General features: G+C 40.6%; 1 protein-coding gene across 2 annotated transcripts in view; it reads left to right on the forward strand.

Annotated features, from left to right (window-relative positions):
• The first annotated feature begins 439 nt into the window (after positions 1 to 439).
• The window catches only part of PTAC3 (plastid transcriptionally active 3), a 50,962-nt gene continuing 33,485 nt past the window's right edge, over positions 440 to 17,916 (forward strand). The window contains exons 1-2 of one of the 2 annotated variants that reach the window (XM_082883408.1): positions 440 to 993; positions 2,470 to 2,637. Coding sequence is in view for 1 of the 2 variants with exons in the window: in XM_028230393.2 (XP_028086194.2) it covers positions 616 to 993 (378 nt within the window). In the remaining variant the exon portion in view is untranslated. The remainder of the gene's footprint in view (positions 994 to 2,469; positions 2,638 to 17,916) is intronic. The other variant, XM_028230393.2, reaches the window with a different exon arrangement.

Here is a 17,916-nt window from a genome sequence, read left to right on the forward strand (position 1 = left end):
TAGGTTGTCTTTGTTAATCATCTCTGAATGGGCTACAGATAGCTGTCATGAGATCGATTCATCTCGATATTACGAGAAACAGCATCGTCAGAGAAATGTGGTTAAAACACATTATGAAAACACATTTGATAAATTCTGAAGTCAGAGAAATTTGGTTAAAACACATTCTGAAGTCAGATAAATTTAAAATTTCTCTAGAGATAAATCAAGAATTTCTCTGGAGAGAAATTCTGAAGTCCAAAGAAATTTCCAGAATTTCTCTGGAGAGAAATTTCTCTGGACCAATTTTCTTTGGATCAATTTTCTCTGAATCAACTTGAGAGATCTTAGACATTATAAAAATATTAAGTATCCTTTATATTGTAAAATCTTAATAAGAGGTACCTTAATTTTTTTTTTTTTTAATTTATAAAGTCCCGTAACCTGCTAGATTTTATTTACCGAAAGAACGCCAGTTTTGGAGAATTTCTATTTTCAAACCCTCCTAACTTCTTAAACCCCTCTACTCTATCCACTCTCCGCGCTCTCTCTCTCTCTCTCTCTCTCTCTCCGTGTGTACGGGTTCTTCAGTGATGATACACTCTCTCCGACAATAGAGTCAATAGCAATTCACAAATGGCGAACCTTTTAACTTCTTCACCCCTGCCTCTGAGCTTCTCTTACCCTTCTTCTCCTGCACAGTTCGCATTTTCGACCTCCCGAAATGTGATAGTATTGGCATCAGTGGTATCGTCTCCGGGAAGGAAGACTAGGAGGAAGAAACAGCAGCAGCAGCATCCGAATGACGACGCTGCCTCAATGACGGCGTCGACGGCGGAGAAAGGTCTGAGGTTGGTGTTCATGGAGGAGCTTATGGGCCGCGCTAGAAACCGCGACGTCTCTGGGGTTTCCGAAGTCATTTACGACATGATTGCTGCCGGCCTTAGTCCCGGTCCTCGCTCGTTCCATGGTTTGATTGTCTCCCACGTCCTTTCCGCCGATGATGAAGGCGCCGTAAGATATTCCCCTTCTCTCTCTCTCTCTATATATATATATATATATGTAGGAAAATGATATACAAGTTCACGTTTTAGACCCACTTTCTAGACCCGTCAAGAAAAATGATTTTTAATTATCAACCAATTATGAAGTGGGTCTAATTGTTGGGTCTGAATAGTAATACTCGTATATATACACACATGTATAGTGTATGTATCAATTTGATATTTGCATAAATAATTTGTGGTATTGGGGATTGAGTGAATGAGGTTATGTTGTGGTAGTTTCAGTATTATTAGGAGTGGATTAGGAATGCTATGACTCATGAGTCTATTGGGTGGCAAAACATCGTTGTTAGAATCTTATGTTTCACAATTCGATAGGATTGTATTGAGCTTTTAGCAAAACGATTTGATTCGTGTAGCTGAATCTTAATTTGAGTGAATCTTCAATGCGATTCAGTTATATTAATATTTATGTCATTTCAAACACTAAATGTACTTTTTATGTATATATATATATATATAGTTATATATTATGCTATTATAGAGTGAATATTGCAATTCACAATTTCCTATTTTAGAAAAAATGATTCACGATTTGGTTTGCGATTTGACAGCAATGGTGGCTAACACCCTGTCAAGATCTAAGCTCTTTTAATTGAGGTGTTTGAACTAAGCCTCATTGTTGATGCCTCTTCCATATCGATTTTCTCCCTCTCCATGTAATTACTTAAAAATAAATAAAAAAAGTAGATAGTAGTGGGTAATGCAGTTAACAGTATGCAAGTGTAAGCGTATGTGTATATATGTTACTTGTTTGTACTATGAGAGTAGAGTAGATAGGCAAGAGTTTTTATCTAATTTGGGTAAAAATTTGGAAAGAGAAAGAAAAGGTTAGGGCAATGTGAATGAAATATAAGTTAAATTTGTTCTACATTTTCCTCGTCTTTTCTTTTCTCATTCCATATTCTTATCTAAATTTTTGATCCAAACATAGCCTTCTGAGAATTTGGAGGCAAGAATGCCCTCCCTCAAAGTGGGTCATCCCATTTACTACTCAAAATTGCTCTCGAAAAGAAATACCAATGTAACACAGTGGTTTCAAAGCTGTGAACCTCTAGAATGGATGAAGGTTTGGATGTTATGAAAATGGAGGAAGTTGTGAAGATTATTCATGGCCAGCTCCTAAATGAGCTTGATCAATATGCTACTGAACAAGGTAAGCAACTTGAACTTCACAATTTACTTGGAGCCATTGATTTAATTTGATTAAATGACTCAAATTTTGATCAAAGATCAAGGGAAAACATTGACAAGGTTTTCTATTAACCACCATCCACATATTGATTTTGTCAATGGGTTAGGTCACAATATTGGAGGTATCCAAACACGAGCAATTTGATTTGATTTCCCTAGATTTGAGCAATGATTCATCTACCATCATACCCCAGTGGACAAACGCCTCACCATTGCTTCTTTCCATATGCAGGGTGAAGATCTTCAATTGGTTTTTGGTGGTGTGACAAGTTTCACCACCATTTGACATGGCCTATGCTAGTTACTACTGTCAATTCACTTTTTGGCACTAGTTTAATTGAGGATCTAACGTGTATCTTATTAAAGCTCCAATAAACCACAACCATGAGGGATTATCAATGTGAGTTTGAACATTTAGCCAACTATGCAGATGGTCTCCGTAAGTATTTCTTGATTAGTTCTTTTGTTTGTGGGCTCAAAGATAAAATTCAATTTGAAGTACAAATGTTGCATCTAACATCCGTAGTTGTAGTAATTGGCCTAGCTTGCTTGCAAGAAGAGAAGTTAGCAACTTCAAGCTTGGTTTGTGTGGATAAGAACCTAATTTCTACTCCTAATGATGGCAACTCCAAGTTCACCATTTCTCCAATTAAACATCTCACGCCAAAAGAGGCAAAACAAAGAAGGGAACAATGCCTTTGCTACAATTGCAGTGAAAAGTTGTCTCGATTTCTTTTGGATGGTCCATGTTGTGATGATGGGGATCAAAATCAAGACATCAATTTTGCAAATAAGATTGACATGCATAAATATTTTGTAGGTAGTTAGTATATGTGGGTTGATGGTTGTGGGTGTTGTAATGTGAAGTGGGATGTGTATTATCAATTATGTATATTAGTGGTTGAGTGGATGAGCTTATCTTGTGGTAATTTCGATGTTATTAGGTGGAGTGAGTAGTGGGGTTAAGAGTCTCAATCGTAAGTGTAAGTGTATATATATACCCTTTTTGTTCTATAAGAATAAACATGCAAGAATTATTTTATTTTGTTTTTTTAAATCTAATTTGGCTTCCCTTAGGAGAATTAGAAGGCAAGAACCCACTTGAAGTGTGTCACCTCATTCACAATTCAAAATTACTTCCGAAAAGAAATACCAACTTAATAGTTTTAGTTAGAATTTATTTATAGTTTCATTTGTTGGCAATTTGAATATTGAATTTTAAGTATTTTGTGTGTATCTCATGGACGAGCGCGGATAAAGAAGCTAGTCTAAGACTATAGGTTTGGGATAACCACTTGGAATATAGGAACCTTAACTGGTAAGACGATGGAGTTGGTAGATGTTATGATTAGAAGGAGAGTTAGTATAGCTTGCGTACAAGAAACTAAGTGGACGGGTGAGAAAGCTAGGGGAATTGAGAATACCGGTTTTAAATTGTATTATAGTGGTAAGGATAGACGTCGGAATGGGGTAAGAATCTTAATTGCCAAGGGTCTTGTAGAGAATGTAGTGGCGGTTATTAGGAAAGGGGATAGGATTATGTTAGTTAAATTAGTTATTGGAGGGAATATAGTGAACGTTATTAGTGCATACGCCCCTCAAGTAGGATTAGATGATCAGACTAAGAGGGATTTTTGGGAGCAAATGGATGAGATCTTACAGGAGATACTCGTAGGAGAGAACCTGGTTATAGGTGGAGATTTTAATGGCCATGTAGGCGTAGATAAACTAGGCTATGAAAGGGTGCATGGTGGATACGGTTTTGGTGACAAAAATGGGATTGGAGAGAGTATCTTAGATTTTGCGTTGGCTTCTGACCTGATGGTGGTCAATACTATGTATAAGAAGAGGGAAGAGCATTTGATAACCTTTAAGAGTGGGTCAGTTATGAGCCAAATAGATTACTTCTTAGTGAGAAAAGTGGACCGCCTAAAATGCAATAATTGTAAGGTGATTCCTGGAGAGAGCCTGACTTCTCAACATAGGATTTTGGTACTAGATTTATGTTTTAGAGGGCAATACCAAGTTAGGAAGGATGGTGGGCGTCGTAGAACGAGATGGTGGGACCTGAAAGGGGATAAATTAGAAATATTTAAGAATAGAATGGATGAGGAAGGTACTTGGGGTTTGGAAAATGATGCTAATACTATGTGGAACTCGATGGCTAATTGTATGAGGAGAATCTCAAGGGAAGTGCTTGGAGAGTCAAAAGGAACGGGACTCAGCTCTAAGGAAACTTAGTGGTGGAGCGAAGAGGTTCAAGTGGTAGTTAAAGCAAAAAAAGAATGCTTTAAAAAGTGACAAAAGGATAGAATTGAGGAAAACCTTAAGAGTTATAGACTGGCTAATAAGGAGGTCAAGAAAGTAATGAGAGAAGCTAAGTTGAAAGCTTATAATGACCTATACACTAGATAGTAAGAAGGAAGAGAAGAGGGTATACAAACTTGCTAAGATACGGGAGAGGAAAACAAGAGATTTTAATCAAGTTAAGTGCATCAAGAGTGAGGATTCTAAGGTATTGGTGAGAGATGAAGGGATTAAGGAAAGATGGAAGAACTATTTTAAGAAACTATTAAATGAGGAATATGGAGGTACGGCAATAGGAGAAGAAATAACCAGTAATACGATAAACCAAGACTATAGGTTCTACCGCAGGATTAGGAACTTTGAAGTGGAGATTGCACTTAAGAAGATGAAATCAAATAAGGCTTTAGGACCAGATGATATTCCTATTGAACCTTGGAAGTGTTTGGGTAAAACGGGGGTTGCTTGGTTAATTAGGTTGTTTAGCAAAATTTTGTTAACTAAGAACATGCCAGATGAGTGGAGGAAGAGTATTTTAGTGCCAATCTATAAGAATGAAGGAGATGTCCAGAATCACAACAATTATGGAGGAATCAAGCTAATGTGTCATATAATGAAAGTGTGGAAGACGGTGATAGAACGCCGATTGCGAGATATAATGGAGGTGTCAGAGAATCAATTTGGGTTTATGCTTGACAGGTCAACAATAGAAGGGATCTATCTTTTGAGGAGAGTAATAGAAAAGTATAAAGAAAAGAAAAGAGACATTCATATGGTGTTTATCGACCTTGAGAAAGCATATGATAGAGTGTCCCAGGATATAATATGGTGGGTGTTAACAAAGAAAGGGGTGACAAACGGTTACATTGATGTGATTAGGGACATGTATGAAGGGGTGCTGACCACTATTAGATCGCTTGCTGAAGAGACAAATGAATTTCCTATCATCGTAGGGTTACACCAAGGATCTACCTTAAGTCCTTATCTTTTTGCTTTAGTTATGAATGGGTTGACGAGAAATATCCAGAATGACGTGCCATGGTGTATGCTTTTTGCAGACGATATAGTGTTAGTAGATGAGATTAGAGAAGGAGTTAATACAAAGTTGGAGATTTGGAGAAAAACTCTTGAATTTAAAGGATTCTGGATAAGTAAAACTAAGATAGAGTTCATGGAGTGTAAATTTAGTAACAATAACAATGAAAGCAGAGGATAAGTAAAGATTGAGAACCAAGAACTGCCTAAGAGTGAACATTTTCGTTATTTAGGGTCGATTATCACAACAGTGGGGGAGATCGATGCGGATGTGGCCCATAGGATTAAGGCGGGATGGTGTAAGTGGAGAAGTGCGTTTGGGGTACTGTGCGATAAACGAATACCCACTAGACTTAAAGGTAAGTTCTAAAGAATGGCTATTAGACCAGAGGTGTTGTATGGGACGGAGTGTTGGGCAACCAAGAGACAACATGCAGATAAGATGAGTGTGGTTGAGATGAGAATGCTAAGGTGGATGTGTGTGTGGCAAGACTAGACAAGACAGAATTAGGAATGAGTATATTCGAGAATGGGTAGGAGTAGTATCGATAGAAGATAAGTTGAGAGAGAGTCGATTGAGATGGTTTGGTCATATTCAACGGAGACCAGCAGAGGCAGTAGTGAAGAAATGCGATGTTGTAACGGTAGATGGAAGTGTTAGGGGACGGGGTAGGCCTAAATTAACGTTGGTTTGCGTTGTAAATAGAGATGTGGATCTACTTAATTTGACTAATGAAATGGCCTTTGATAGGACTGTGTGGAGAAAAAGGATTCATGTAGCTGACCCCATTTGATGGGACTTAAGGCTTGGTATGGTTATGGTAAAACTAACTCACAATTCAAATTTTATAGATTCAAAGCGTGTAGAATTCCCTACCTTTAGTCAAGTTGGCATTTGAATTTGATCTAGTCTATTACGCAAATCCATCAATTGCCAAAAGAGGGATTCAAACTCTCATTTTAAGCAATGTAAAAGTTTATAAAAATTGTTGGGCATCTATCTTTATTTGTTTTCCATTAAAAACCATGCCATACATGGGTGGTGTAGCATGGTGTCATGGACCAACATTTTATGCAACGGAAATAGCCTGTGAAGCTTGTAGACTCCATAAAGTCGAGGTTCATTATTACCATTTGAGTCTTTAGGAACACTTGTTTGTCATTTCTTTGGCCCATAAGCTTTATTGACAAGAACAACTCCTGAAAGGTATTTGTAAAAAAATAAACTGATGTATTATTGATTGATATCTTATTGTTGTTATTAGTACAAATGTGAGAGGCTCCTTATATAGGAGATATAGGTGTAGTAGGTGAAGTGGAGGTGGTAGTGGTGTAGGTGAAGTGGAGGTGGTAGTGGTGTAGTGGGTTAGGTTTAGTGGAGTAGGTGAGGTGAAGGTAAATTCTAACAGCCCCCCGCAAACTCAAGGAGGATAGAAACTAACCAACTTGAGTTTGGAGAGAGGAATAAAACAAGAAAATACATAAAAATAAAAAAGGATAGGAGACACTGTATGGTCGTGTCAGACCGTTGGTGAAGACACTGTATGGGGTGTCATAACGTTGTAGAGGACACTGTATGGGGTGTCATAACGTTGTAGAGGACAGTTTATGGGGTCATGTCGGACCGTTGTAGAAGACAGTTTATGGGGTCATGTCGGACCGTTGTAGAAGACAGTTTATGGGGTCATGTCGGACCGTTGTAGAAGACAGTTTATGGGGTCATGTCGGACCGTTGTAGAAGACAATGTTGTGACAGTTTACGGAGTCTTGCTGGACCCTTGTAGAAACTAACCGGAATCTATGTCGGGACAGTTTACAGAGTCTTGTCGGACCCATAAAGGAGCTAACCGGAATCAATGTCGGGACAGTTTACAGAGTCTTGTCGGACCCATAAAAAGTTGCACCCTCAAAAGGTGTGCCCAATTTTGTCAAAAGGCGTGCCATCAAAAGGCGTGCCATGAAAAGGCGTGTCCACTTTGTCAAAAGATGTGCCATGAAAAGGCGTGCCAGTTTGTCGGGCGGCAAGAGGCGCGCGATACGCGTGGCTGCCTCGGCTATTTAACCAAGACGAAGGCTGAGGCTGAGGCATACCATTCTGAAACCTCTGAAACCAACCCTTCGCTGAAAAAAACTCTGCCTCTGCGGAGAGAGAAACTGTGGAACTCTTTGTTGCCATTCTGTCACCAACCCTTCCGAACATTACCAGTCTGAAATTGCTATTTCGCTGAAACACTTAGCAATCCAAAAACATGGCCTCTGCTTCCCGTCCAGCTACCCAGAACCTGCTCACGCTCTTTCCAGAACTGAACGAGCCCACAAGAGAAATAACTGGTGCGGTGGCCAGTGAACCTCAACCAAACACCTCTGGTTTTGCTCCATTGAACTTTCCGATGCGGTCGGTGGAGCAAAAAATGGCGGTGCAAACTGATATTGAGGCTAATCAGTATACTCTGAAGTCATGCGTGGAAACCATGACGGCGGTCACAAATGTGTCGAACCGGCTGCAGAGTAGGACAAATGAGGTGCAGTATTTAAATTCCCAGCTGGCTCTGCTCCAACGCATGTATAAGGATGCGCGAGCAGAGATCAGTGTGCTAAAGGCAGAAAATAAGGAACTGAAGCGGAAGGCCACCGTGATGTTCCGATTTGGAGGGCCGCCATATGCTGCAGTGGAGGAGCAGTGAGTAGTTATCAGGCCCAGTGGAGTGGGAAATATGGAGACAACACCGGCAAGGGCTGCACAGGACGGAGGCAAGAAGAAGAGACCTGCAGTAGAGTAGAGAGAAAAAATCCCACTGTTCCGATATGTGTTGGTTTTGATTGTTTGTTTGTTTGTTTGTTTGTTTGTTTTTTTTTTTTTTTTTTTTTTTTTTGTGGGAAAATTGTGATCGGGGTTGATCCCTGAGATGAATAAAATATGGTTGGGTGTGCAAAATTATATGGTATGAATGAAATTTGAAAAAAAAGTAAAAATAATGTGAAAGAAAAAATAAAGAAAGAAATAATAAGAATAAAGTTGAAATCAAAACGAAAGATAGGGGAAATAAGAAAAGTGGTTCACGGGGTTTATTGGCCCAGTTTTTTTATTTTTATTTTTATTTTTATTTATTTTTATTTATTTTTTTAATAAAAAATTGAAGAGAAAAAGAAAAGAAAAGAAAAGAGAACCAACTATTGATGATGAAAAAGTGAGAACCAACCACGTGAGTGCAAAAGGTGAAGATGGGTTTAAAAAACACAAAAAAAAAAAAATTAGTGGATGATGGCATGCTATCAAATTGCAGATTTATGAGAACCAACCCACGTGGGTGGCTTTGGTTTTTTTTTTTTTTTTTTTTAATAAAATAAAATAAAATAATAAAATAAAGAAAGTTTCATAAAAGGGATGCACATGGTTCTGAGGTGGTTCATAATAAGAATAAGAATAAACGGAAGTGGGAAGAAAAGGGAAATATCGTTGGGGGGGGGGATGTGGGGGCATATGGGTTGATTATTAGAGAGAGAGAGAGAGAGACCAGAGAAGACTTCTGCTTCATCTCCTTTCCCATCTGCCTCCACCTTCAGATTATCCTCAACTAAGCCATCCATTTCCCTCGTTCACAGCTCCTAATCGGAGGACCCTCTCAGACGAAGCTGAGACTCCCAAATGGAGACTGGAGTTGACGATGATTCCGGCGAGATTCTCCAAGACAAGTCCAGCAGAGGCGGCGAAGAAAGCAAGGACGTGGGGGATGAAATGCCTCTCATCGGCAGGTAGAGTTGCGGCCCGGTGTCGTTGATCTTGTGATAAATCGACCTCCTCGGCAGTCCAGAACGATGCTGCGGCCTTCTTGTACATCTCCCAGATTTGTGGGTACTGGATTGGAAATATACAGAAGCGATCTGGGTTGGCTTTGAATGTGATCTTCAACATCTACAACAAAAAAAAAATACTAAATTCTTTTCCTTTTCCATGGCTTACTTCGACTCTATCTCTCGCTTGTGAATCTCTCATGATGTTGATCTCTTGGGCTACCAGACTAGCCGAAGCACCAAAGACTGATTTCGAGTTCTGGAAAACCCTCTTTCCTGTTGCTGTGGCGCATACAATTGGGCATGTGGCTGCGACAGTGAGTATTGCAGTGTCGTTTACTCACATCATCAAGAGTGGTGAGCCTGCTTTCAGTGTGTTGGTGTCGAGGTTTCTCTTGGGGGAGATTGTGCATCCAGAGGTACATGAAGACAGTGATGAGACCTAGGCCTCTCTGATTTCGATGTTGATGATTGGATCGGATCGGATCGGAATGAAAGATCAGACTTTAGGACAGAGAAGAGTGAAGGTATGTGTAGAAAATTTTAGTGGATTAGGTTGAGGTCCGGCGGGCGGCCAAGGTGAGGTTGCCGCCCGCCGGGAAGCGAAAATAGTAGGTTCTAAACCTGCTCTGATACCATGTAAAAAAATAAACTGATGTATTATTGATTGATATCTTATTGTTGTTATTAGTACAAATGTGAGAGGCTCCTTATATAGGAGATATAGGTGTTGTAGGTGAAGTGGAGGTGGTAGTGGTGTAGGTGAAGTGGAGGTGGTAGTGGTGTAGTGGGTTAGGTTTAGTGGAGTAGGTGAGGTGAAGGTAAATTCTAACAGTATTTCTGTATATCAAATGCCGCTTGTGGGCATGCTTGTTCCAAGTTGCATATCTACATTGCCATTTGGCTCTTCATCTTACTAAACTTGCTCAGCAGCGAGGCCTTTGCCCCATAGAGGGTCCCATTGTCGGCAAGGCTTCCAACCACATCACCATACACAATAGTGTACCCTCTGGAAGTGTTGCCCACAACCGAGCCACATATGCATGTCATAGCACCCATAACTTATTCATTAGTGCTACAAGTCCACAAATTGCCCAACCATGTGCTAGCATAGACCTGACCCAATTATATATAGAAGTTATAGATACCCTATACTATTGAAGTCATAGGTTCGACTGTAACTAATTAATTTGAGTGTACTTATTTCTATATTAAGGGAAGCATGGAGACTTATAAAAAGGTGTTGTGTTTTGTCAAGCATGTGTTTGAAGCCAACACTCTTTAGACACATAATGATATGTGTCCTAGCTTGTCCAATGATCTATATAACTTTTTAGAACTGAACATCCTTTAGATATTTAGGGGACACACTTTTCCATTAGTTAGACATGCAACACATCAATTAAGATCAAAAGGGCAAATTTCACTTTATCTCCTTGTGGTTTGGCCCATGTGCGCATAACCGCCTTGTCATTTTGAAATAAACACATAACCTCCTATGGTTTGTGGACTAAAATGCACCATCAAGGCCATTAATGACTGAAGCAAAAAGACTAAAATACCCTAGTGCAAAAGTAACGTCATAAGTAACGTCATAAGACTAAAAAGACTAAACACATAACCACAAACATTTTCGTTATTTTGTTGGGAGGCAAAATTCACTTTAACCCCACGTGCTTTACTCCATGTACGGTTCGCCTCCTGACATTTGCAAATGAGCACATTGCCCCCTTATGTTTTGGCACATATTTTGCACTTGTTAATTTGACAGAATGCTTGACAATTCACTTTAGTCAACAAACCACAGGGGTTATGTGCTTATTTTCAAGTGATAAGGGGCAAATTGCATATGGAGTAAACCATAGGGGGTGAAATGAAGTTTTCCCAAATCAACATAATGTGGATTTGTATTATTAAAACCTCTTCTTTAGGTTTTTTAAATTTAGGGAATCCAAAATCATAAAACTTCCAATTTGTCTCACTTAGTGCCTTGCTAGTAGAAGGGCTCTACAATCACAAAAAATGCATGTGCAACCACTACTGGAGATCAGCTTTCAACAAAGTTTCTTTGGTCTAATGGGTTTTCTCAGAACAATGTTCAAGTTGGTCATGTTAACTCTTTAGTTAACTGCTGGGCTGGATTAACTAAATCAATAAATGGAAATCGAAGTTCTGCGTTAAAGCTGCACACACAACACAAGAGTTAAGGGATCCTGCTGTCCCATTTCAATCTTGAGACTTTTTCTCAATATGAGGTGCTCGTCAGACTGTATATAATCAGGGGTGCTCGGACGTTTTTTTCCACCAGCTTTTCAGATTACCCATGGTATTCCTCAAAACCATATGCTTCAATTGTTAGGAATGGTATGGGTGCCATCTCAAAGAAAGCCCTATGAATCTACATTATGGCTCCAAGGTTGTTTGGGAATAGAGCTTTTTAAACTAGATATTGTCTTTTTGTCCGTACTTCTTTTCCAACACAGAATGTGGACAATGATTTCTTATTACTTTGGTATACAAAACAAAATATATATTTGTTATGTAAAAAACATAGAATTGTTATTGTGTGCCTGCTGTGTCTGTATTTATTTTTTATTTTCTTGAAAATTGTCATGTTGGCGTATGTCTCTGTATATGTGCTTCTTAGGTTCTGTGTGTAAGTTTATATACATTCACATGTATGTATTGTTAGAATAAGGAATAATATTTACTATTAGTTGCATTTTATTCTTATTTTACTTTCTTGATTGATGTAATGGGCTGACCTATAAATTATGCCTTATGGCACTCCTGTAATTACTTATTATTATCAATATAAAAGGGGATGAGGTTTAACTCATTCCCTATCTCTTTCTCTTCTGTAAACCTACATGGTATCAGAGCCATGCCCTAGCTCCCTAGCCCAGTCGTCACTACTGTTCGTATTTGCCTCCCCAGCACCCGAAACAACCTTGTAACTCGCCTAGACCAGTCGACAACCTCTCTATATCACCCCACCAGAGCCGACAGCCCTCCTAAACCACTCCACCAGCGCCGACAGTCCCACTACACCACAGCACCAGCACCGACAGCCTTTTTTCACCTCCTCACCAGCGTCGCTAGGTTTTTTTCTTCTTCCCTTTCCCTCGACAGGCTTCTCCTTCCTCTCGACACCCAGCCTCCTTGCTGGTTGGGTGCCATTCGACTGCATCTCTAAGGGTCGTCGGTGTTGCTGGGCATTACGTAAGGGTTGTTTAGCATCGTCTCTTGGCCCTGTTCTCCTTACTTATGTATTACGTCTTAAAAAAAAAAGAAAAAAAAAAAAAAGAAAGAAAGTAAAATTATTCTTTTTTAATTATTTCATATTCTTTGTGGTCATTGTGCTTGTATCCCTCTATCATCTTCCGGGTTTGTGATTAGTGCTAGTTTTTTGTTGTGGGTTGGGTAGTAGTGTCTCCATGGTAGATTCCACCAATGTGTCCACTACTTCTCGGACACCTAGGAGTGAGAGTTGTATTATACCTACTACTATAACTGATAATCCCAACCCTAGTCTTAAAATCACCACCTCTCTATTCAATGGTCAGAACTATCTAACGTGGTCGCAGAGTTTGACTATTTTTCTGAAGAGCAGAGGGAAGATGGGGTATATCGATGGCAAGATACCGGCACCCAGCACTGTGGACCTGAGTTATGATCAGTGGGAGGTCACCAACTCCCTCATCATGGGTTGGTTGATCCACTCTATGGTCCCTGAGATTGGAGAGGGCTACTTGTCTATGGACACTGCCCATGATATTTGGGAGGTTGTAGCTACTACTTACTCCCGAAAGGGAAACTTCTCTCAGACTTTTGAGTTACGTCGTTCCATTGAAAGGTCGGTACAAGGTGAGATGACTATCCTTCAGTATTTTACCTTCCTTAGCAATGGGTGGAAGCGACTTGATCACCTTCAGGATTACAAACCTGTCTGTCCCATTGATTCTGTTGGTTACCGAAAGTTTGTGGCACAAGAGTGGGTTTTCAAGTTCTTGGAAGGCCTAAATATGGAGTATGATCCGGTTCGGAGCAGGGTACTTGGCATGGATGTACTTCCTTCTCTCCAAGAAGCCTTTGCTTTTGTGCAGAATGAGGAGAGTCGTTGCTCTGCGATGCTTCCTTCTACTACTACTGATCGCTCGGCCTTGGTTTCTGCACCTCCTTGCGATGGCGACCGTGTGACTCCTAGTTCTCGTCCTTTCTTTGAGAAGGATAATCTTTACTGTGATTATTGTCGTAGACCTCGCCACACATGAGAGACTTGTTGAAAGCTGCATGGCAACCCCTCTGGTGGTCGAGGAGACCGTCCTGGTATTCGAGGAGGTCGGTCTGGTCAGTCTAAAGGCCGAGGGGCCAATACACGGGCACATCTTTCAGACACTGTTGAGCCATTATCTTCATCTCCGATTGTTTCTCTTGCTGTTGATGTTTCAGGGTTATCTGCCTCGGATTTTGAGATTGCTCTTCGCTACTTGCTAGATCGTCGAGCCTCCACTTCTGCTACAGGTGCATCCTCTTCTTCCTTTGCCAATTCAGGTAACTTGGCTTCCTTCCCATATGCATTGCTCTCTCATATGACTGTCCCATGGATTATTGATTTTGGTGCTTCCGACCATATGGCTGGCTCTTCTAATTTATTTTCAGAGTATAACCCCTCCTCAGGTCAGGAAAAAGTGCGTATTGCAGATGGTACCATTTTGTCTGTGTCAGGGAAAGATCTAATTCATGCCACCTCTTCCCTTCCTTTGTCTTCTATTCTCCATGTTCCCAATTTCAGTGTTAATCTTTTATCTTTGAATCGTATTACTTGTGATTTAAATTGTAGCGTGACATTTTTTCCTGATCATTGTCTTTTTCAGGACCTTATCACGAGGAAGAGGATTGGCAGTGGTAGAGAGGAACATGGGCTCTACATTCTGGATTAGTCTGACAAGCTAGCTCATTCATCTGTTCAGTTACCGTCTACCAAGGAAGACATTTGGCTATGGCACCGTCGCTTAGGACATCACTCTTTTTTATTACTTAAGCATTTATTTCCCTCTGTTTTTAAGCAAAATAATGTGTCCAATTTTCAATGTGAGTCTTGTCAACTTGGCAAACAACACAGAGTCTCTTTTGCTCCTATTAATAAAAGTTTAGTTTCGTTTTCTTTGATTCATTCTGATGTATGGGGTCCTTCCCGTTTTGTGTCTTTAACCGGTCACAAATGGTTTGTTACCTTCATAGATGATTGTTCCAGGGCCACTTGGGTCTATTTGATGAAAGATAAAAGTAAGGTTTTTTCTGTGTTTCAAAACTTCCATAAAATGGTTTGTACTCAGTTTGGGGCGTTTGTCAAAATTCTACGTTTTGATAATGGGGGGAATATATTAACTCTGGTCTTGCCACGTACTTTTCCACTCATGGCATTATTTACCAGACTTCGTGCACTAATACCCCTCAACAAAATGGTGTTGCAGAACACAAAAATCGCCATCTCGTTGATGTCGCCCGTTGTCTATCCTTTGAGATGAGGGTTCCTTGATTCTATTGGGGGGAAGCGGTTCTCACTGCCGCTTATTTGATTAATCGTCTTCCTACACAGGTTCTTCACAAACAAACACCTCTCCAAGTTTTGTTCGGGTCTATCTCTTCTGGGTTCTCTTTTTCTCTTAAGACCTTTGGCTGTGTTTGCTTTGTCCATAATCATTCACCCACGCGTGGTAAATTAGATCCTCGGTCTCTTAAGTGTGTCTTCTTGGGTTATTCTGCCACCGAAAAGGGTTATAAGTGTTATCATCCTCCCACTTGCAAATGGTTTGTCTCAATGGATGTCATTTTCTTTGAGTCTCAACCTTATTTTCCGACCTCTCCGGTATCACAGTCCTCCCTTTAGGGGGAGCTTTGGTGTGAAGAGATTCCTGTTCCACTTCCAGCAGGTGGTAGGGAAACGGATCCATACAAAGTTTATATCAGGGACAAGGACAGACAACAAGTCACCTGGATGCAAGAGCCTACTTTCCCGTCTCTACTGCCAACTTCTTCTCCGGATGAGTGTCCAAAGTCAACCCCCTCTCCTGAGAGTCCAGGTAATTCTGATTCTAGTACTTCTATTCCTGATTTTTCAGATCTTGATGTTCCCATTTGTAAGAAATAATGTATAGAGAAAGAGAGAGAATAAATTGTATGTATTATTATTGATTGATATATTGATATATATTACAATGATTCATGATTCCTATATATAGAAGAGGGTGAGTGTGTAGTAGGTAAGGAGTAGGTGAAGTGGAGGTGGTAGTGGTGTAGTGGGTTAGGTTTAGTGGAGTAGGTGAGGTGGTAGTGGTGTAGTGGGTTTGGTTTAGTGGAGTAGGTTTAAGTGGGTGAAGTAGGTGGAGAGTAGGTGGATTTTAACAGCCCTCCGCAAACTCAAGGGGGATAGGAACTAACCAACTTGAGTTTGGAGAGAGTAACAAAACAAGAAAATACATAAAAATAAAAGAGGATAAGAGACACTGTATGGTCGTGTCAGACCATTGGTGTCGACACTGGATGGTGGTGTCATAACGTTGTAGAGGACACTGTATGGGGGTGTCATAACCATGTAGAGGACACTGTATGGTGGTGTCATAACGGTGTAGAGGACACTGGATGGCGGTGTCAGACCGATGTAGAAGACAGTTTATGGGGTCATGTCGGACCGTTGTAGCAGACAATGTTGTGACAGTTGTGACAGTTTACGGAGTCTTGTTGGACCCTTGTAGAAACTAACCGGAATCAATGTCGGGACAGTTTACAGAGTCTTGTCGGACCCATAAAGGAGCTAACCGGAATCAATGTCGGGACAGTTTACAGAGTCTTGTCGGACCCTTGTAGAAACTAACCGGAATCTATGTCGGGACAGTTTACAGAGTCTTGTCGGACCCATAAAGGAGCTAACTGGAATCAATGTCGGGACAGTTTACAGAGTCTTGTCGGACCCTTGTAAAAGTTGCACCCTCAAAAGGTGTGCCCAATTTTTCAAAAGGCGTGCCATCAAAAGGCGTGCCCACTTTATCAAACGATGTGCCATGAAAAGGCGTGCTATCAAAAGTTGCGCCCTCAAAAGGCGCGCCTACTTCATCAAAAGTCGTGCCCGACAGAAAGCGTCGAGCCATCAAAAGGTGAGCCGGAGACGCGGCGAGGCACGTGAGCGACAGAGCGGCGTGTCGGCCGCGTCGTCAGTGTCAATATAAACCAATGCGGAGGCGGAGGAAACCAAACCAGACTGAAACCTCTGAACTTGTCATTCTGAAACAATCTGTAAATACTCTGTATCCAACCCTTCTCGGAAACACTCAGCAACCCAAAAAACATGGCCTCTTCTTCCCGTTCAGCTACCCAGAACATGGCCTCATCTTCCCGTGGTCTGCTCACTCTCTTTCCCGACCTCAACGAGTCAACAGGAGAGATAACAGGTGCGGTGGCCCGTGAACCTCAACCAAACACCTCTGGTTTTGCTCCGTTGAACTTTCCGATGCGGTCGGTGGAGCAAAAAATGGCGGTGCAGTCGGATGTGGAGGCCAATCAGTATACCTTGAAGTCATGTGTGGAAACCATGACTGCGGTTACAAATTTGTCGAACCGGCTGCAGAGTAGGACAAATGAGGTGCAGCAGTTAAACGCCCAACTGGCTCTGCTCCAACGCATGTATAAGGATGCGCGAGCAGAGATAAGTGTGCTAAAGGCGGAAAACAAGGAGCTGAAGCGGAAGGCCAGTTTTATGTTCCGATTTGGAGGGCCGCCATATGCTGCAGTGGAGGAGCAGGGAGTAGTGATCATGCCCAGTGGAGTGGGAAACACGGAGGCAACACCGGCAAGGGCCGCCCAAGACGGCGGCAAGAAGAAAAGACCGGCAGAATAGGCGAGAAGAAAAATCCCACTGTTCCGATTTGTGTTGGTTGTGTTTTGTTTTGTTTTGTGTTTTTTTTATTTTTATTTTTTTTATTTTTTATTTTTTATTTTTTATGGTGTAAAATGCTGATCGGGGTTGATCCCCGGCATGAAGAAATGACAAGTTTGTAAAATGATGTTGTTGTTGTTGTTTTTTTTTTTTTTTTTTTTTTTTTGGGGAGTGTTTTGTTGAAAAAATAAAAATAAAATGAAAGAAAACAAGGGAGAAAGAAAATAGATAAAAAATATTTATAGATGGATTATATGAAAAACATCAGTGCGATTGTTTCAAAATAAAGTGGGGTATTTAAAAAAGAGGAAAAGTGACTTGGAAAAAAATAAATAAAAATAAGTGATTTTTGAAATCAAATGGAGGAGAGAGAGGGACAAACCCATGTGATAAAGTGGAGAGAGAGTCGGTGAGTGGGGTGCAAAAGGTGAAGGAGAAATGATGGATTGAAAATGGTTTGGGTCAAAAGTGGACACTGTTAGTGGGGAACATGAGTGCATTGATTATAATAATAATAATAATAAAAATAAAAAGTTAGAACAGTTGGAGAGAATGAGTGGAGTATGGTAAGGGTTTCATCCAAAGCCAAAAATCCTGCAGCGAATCACTTCG

The sequence above is a fragment of the Camellia sinensis genome, chromosome 8 (assembly GCF_055761805.1).
Source record: "Camellia sinensis isolate YWXY chromosome 8, ASM5576180v1, whole genome shotgun sequence".
NCBI lineage: Eukaryota > Viridiplantae > Streptophyta > Magnoliopsida > Ericales > Theaceae > Camellia > Camellia sinensis.